This window comes from Chaetura pelagica, unplaced genomic scaffold (genome assembly GCF_000747805.2).
Source record: "Chaetura pelagica isolate M959 unplaced genomic scaffold, ChaPel_1.0 scaffold135, whole genome shotgun sequence".
Taxonomy (NCBI): Eukaryota; Metazoa; Chordata; class Aves; order Apodiformes; family Apodidae; genus Chaetura; species Chaetura pelagica.
Genome location: NW_009953649.1, coordinates 781409 through 786410, shown reverse-complemented (window position 1 = coordinate 786410; position 5002 = coordinate 781409). Strand labels below are relative to the sequence as shown.

Genomic DNA, 5002 nt, shown 5'->3' with positions numbered 1-5002 from the left:
AGGAAGGATTTTCATCTCTCTATCTCTGAACATTTTGGGGTTCAAAAAGTTGCAGAGAAGGAGGAGATTTGGTATTGTTCTGAGTCCATTTGCACTGGCTGAGGAAATGACGAGAAGGAAACTATTCCCCTGTCTCGGGAACCATGTGGTGTTCCAAGATAAGGCAAGCACTTGCTAATTCAAGTCCACAAGCAGGAAACATGATACGTCCATTTCCTTTCAGGCAAACAACACAGTTCCCTGGCAGCACAAAAACATTGCTTCTATTGCTAAATCTCAAACGTTCAGAAACCCGTTGCTCCTCTGTGGACATACCATTCTATATTTGTTATTTGGATGTTATGGATAGAAACAGCACTTACTCTCCAATCACATGGCCACCAAAGTTTTGGGGTAAGGATTTTCTTTTCTTTTTTTAGGATATTGTTAAAATAGATGCTGAGATTCACTGGTGTTTGCCTTAAAAAATCCATCTACATACTCTCAAGACTCATGTGTGAAACAAAAGTAATGAATAGATTTTCTATGTCTTGCAGTGTTTGTTTTCCAAATGTTTCTTTGGCAAAGTTTTATTGTGTTTTAAACTAATCAAGACAGCAGGAACTGCCAGGGCAGAATTGATCGTTTGACAAAGTTCATTACTGAAGTCACTTGAAAAGGGGTCTATTGACTTCATTATGTTTCAGATCAGGCAGACATTCTCAACTGTTTAATGAATGTACCTATGCAGCTGACATGATCTGCTTCATCTCCTGATGAAAAAGAGATAGTGAAAACTAAAGGTGTTGCAACCTTTGGAATAAACTCTTACTCCTCCAGAATGAAAACTTATTTGTAATTTGTTGTGGTGTCTGAGAATCAGATTTTCCTTTTTTACAATGTACATTTTTATTATCTTTTGAGACAGTTTTTTCTTCACCCAAACCCAGGAATCCTTCATTACCTGAAACAAAAGTGATGTGAGGAGAAGTACATGTTACACTGAAATTCATTCAATACGATTAGATTCAGTGACTTGATCCTGAAGAGTTCTGTGCAGCAGCTGTGGAGAACCTTCCCTCTAAAAAGCTCCATTGTTTTTGTTATATTTAGCATTAACGTGTACTAGCATTTAGTACTAGAGTGGATAATATGATCTGCTTTTGTCTATTTTATTATTGCTATTGAGCAATGACCCCTCCAAGAATCTGTGTACTATCTAAAACCCAAAAATGCTATGTATTAGCAAAATGGGGCTGTTGTTGCATAACAGTGCCCTGGGAAAAGAGTGACAAATAATTGTACAAGAAGATTTAAAGAAGTTTCTTCATTTCCTTAGGATAAGAAGTAAGAGGCTGTTGAATGCCATCCACATGTTTTCTGCAGTGACACACATATTTTCCTATGGGGAGACCATGAGCAATTCACTTAATTTTTGTGCCTTGGGCTAAAAAGTAGGATAATGATGCAGTCTGTCTTTGATAAATACTTATAGATTAACTGAGGAAAAAATACTGTTATTACTGTTTCAGAGTCTCTTGTTGTCTGGTGGCTGTCTGCTGGACTCTGAAGAATAGCTACAATTTTTGTAGATTAGAACTACACATAATTCTAAAATGGCTCTTGCAGAACAAAAATTGAAGTGCTTTCATCAACATGTACATTAGGAATCCTTGTGTAAAATGTACTGCAGGAATAATTGCAGATTTGCTTTTATTCTGAGGTAAATTATTGTTTCACTATCATGGAAACATACACAAGAAACAGCAAAGTTATATGATACTCTAAGGATTCATTAACCATAACGCTCAGACTGAGGACAAGGTGTTTTCTATCATCATGAAGAGTCAAAAAAAAGTACTTTAGGAGTAAATGTTTAAATTCCACAGCATATCCCATGCAGCTGACCCTGCTTGTACTGCTGTTACTCTGTCATTCAATTTAAGGTGCTCCTTCAGATCCACCAAGGCATGGTCCTTCAGTATTGGGAGCTGCATGTGACAGCACAGGGCAGGAAAGGCATGAGCTCTCTTGTTGCTCTGACATTGCTCACCCAGCTTGCCAGGGACTGATCTTGTGGCCAGTCTGATCACCTCCCACTTGCTCTGACAGCAGATGAACTTCACAGGTTGGGTTGTTGCAAAGAGCATGCATGGTCCTGAGAAAGGAAGTTACTCTTACGTTTTTTCTATTTTTCTGATAGACTTTAGAAAAGTTTATAACATTTCCACTTCTTTAGGTACATGATGTGTGATGGATTTGGGAGGTACACTATATAGTCTGTCAGATGACAATCAGTAACACAAGATGACTGTGAGAACTTCACTTAAAATGATATAAGTGTATTTTCTGATGTCTTTTGACTTACATGACCTGGGGGAGAAATAAAACTGCACAAAATTGTTATAATTAAAATGGAGTTCTTCATTAAATGATAATGCAGTATTTGAAATTGATTTTTCAGTATATGGTTACAGTGTGTTTCACTGCTTTTTTAAGCCACCCACCATGTAGTGCTGTGAGTATGAATACATGACCAAGATGCAGAAACTTTTTGATTTGTGTGTGGCTTCTCAGCAGCTTCTGCAGTTGAGGACAAAGTGTAAAAATTAGAAGGCGTGTAAAGGTTTGCTGAGAGGGACTAACTTTGGGGGAAAAAATAAATGCTGTAAAATTTTTTAGAGCAACTATTCATCATGATATTTAACCTCTTACAATTTTATAAACAATCTATTGTCTAACAGCTAGTTCTGTGCTCTGGAAAATATATAGGCATCCTGTTTTTTAAAGCTGTCCAGTTTCCAATCATAACTTCACACAATGGCATCTTAAAAGTGACTCTAAGAATTTTAAAACAATGAACAAGCAAAACTATTGTCTGCTTATTTATGTGTGAGCACATATAAATCTTTTTACGACTGCCCCAGGCTAATGGAAGTGTGCATGATCAAAGCTGTGTAGGCAAAAACAAGGTATCTGTACAATGCGATATAAGTCATCCCATGTGAATTGCATAAGGAGTCTAAATTGCTAAATAATAGCAATAAAAACTTTGCACACTTTTTTGCAGGCTCAGTATAGAGTCAGTGATGGCCTAGAGAGCTGATAACATGCTTAGCTGCAGACCTTGCAGGTCTTGGAATTCAGTCTTCATTCTGCAGTATTTTTGAAATGCTAAATTATGCAGCAGAGTAAAACAGAAGAGGAAAACAGTAGTTTTACTGGCCTAAAAGAAATTATTCTGGGGAAAAACAATTTAAAAAAAAAAAAAAAAAGGAATGTTAACTTCCTCTTTTTGGTTAAGTTCATGAGTTTCATGATAGAGCTTCTTGACCTATCAGCAAATATCCTCTGGGTTATGTGTCACAAGCTCAAAATTTGGATTCCAATTCTCACTTTGCTAGATCTGGTCCCTAGTACAGATGTTGTAGACATATGTGCCAGTTTCAGATCAGTTGTCTGAACTGCTGCAAGGATGCAGTTGCTCATCTCTTTACGGTGCCAGCTTTTATGAAGCCATGTAACCTCCAATCACCTTACTTTGCAGTGGGGAATCTATAGTATGGTACTTTGGGAAAGGTAGGAAGAGAAGCCCTTGAAGTCAGCCTCTGTGGAAATTCAGAACTGTTGATACCACATGGAACTGCAGACAGAGAACAAGGATTTATTTTTTTGATTGGTAGATTCAAAGGGAGGTTTGGTAATAGCTGAGAAATTCAGTGTTTAGTACCCATCTATGAGCTACTAATCTCATTTTTTATTGTTTTAATATAGCCTTTATTGAGTTCATTTTGATTTGTAAGTTAACAGTGGAAGCAAGGATATTTCCATTTTAACCCAGAGTGCATTTCTTGGAATTCCTAAAAGCATTTTCAGTTGTACACAATTAAATACAATAAATGGCTTTGAGATAATCCTATTTCTCCAGTGCAGATAGTAATATACTTTCTGATCAGGAAATTTAATTTAAATGCTACATTTGATCAATATGACAGCAGCAGAGAAAACGTAAGCTGATATTAATCAACATAAACTTAGATCCCTAGATTATCCTCAGTCTAGTTTTACCCAAAAATCTATTTAAAAATTTAGCTTTTTAATATAATACCTTGAAAATATAGCCAATATTACCTTGAAATTAGCCAGGCTATTTTTTCAGTGATGTGTAGTGATAGGACAAGGGGCAATGGGTGCAAACTGGAACATAGGAGATTCCACGTAAATGTCAGAAAAAACTTCTTTACTGTGAGGGTGACAGAGCCCTGGGACAGGCTGTCCAGAGAGGTTGTGGAGTCTCCTTTGCTGGAGACATTCAAAACCCACCTGGATGTGTTCCATCCTGGCCTTAAACACCTCCAGGGAGGGGGCTTCCACAACCTCCCAGGGCAACCTATTTCAGTGCTTTACTATTCTCATGGTGAATAATTTCTTCCTAATTTCTAACCTAAACCTACCCTCTTTCAGTTTAAAAGCATTAACCCTTGTCCTATAACTACCCTCTCTGGTGAAGTTTTCCCCCATTTTTCCTTCCCTTTAGGTATTGGAAGACCACAATGAGGTCTCCCCAAAGCCTTCTCTTCTCCAGGCTGAATGGCCCCAACTCTCTCAGCCTGTACTAGTCAAGGTTTTTGTGTCAGTCTCTTGAACTGAAATACTACTTGTGAAGGGCAGCACTGGCACAGTGACACAGCTGTCAAACACAGGAAAGTCCAATGTAGTCAGGCATGGGACCTGATTTCTCTTCTGGGATCCTTTGCAGGTGGTAGCCGTGGCAGAGTAGAAGCAACAGCAGCAAATCCAGCCCAGTGTTATGCAAGTGAGAAAAGCAGCATTTAGTTAGATATGTGGTGACCAGGTTAAGCCTGTTGGCTTCCAGGCTGGTGAATGTGCCACTGCATTTCCAGCATACACACTGGGTGGTTTTTCCTCATTCCCCTTCCTTCCATCCACACACTTTGCACCCCCCTTGTCTAGCTTCAGCAGTCAAATAAATAGTGCAGGACCTGCCGCAAATATCCTGCTG

The 5002-nt window shown here is 38.3% G+C and overlaps 1 protein-coding gene across 1 annotated transcript in view; it reads left to right on the top strand.

Annotated features, from left to right (window-relative positions):
• The first annotated feature begins 265 nt into the window (after positions 1-265).
• Positions 266-5002, top strand: part of MYCT1 (myc target 1) — a 20796-nt gene continuing 16059 nt past the window's right edge. Inside the window, 1 exon segment of the mRNA XM_009999961.1 lies at positions 266-393. Coding sequence (XP_009998263.1) covers positions 342-393 — 52 coding nt within the window. The 5' untranslated portion in view covers positions 266-341.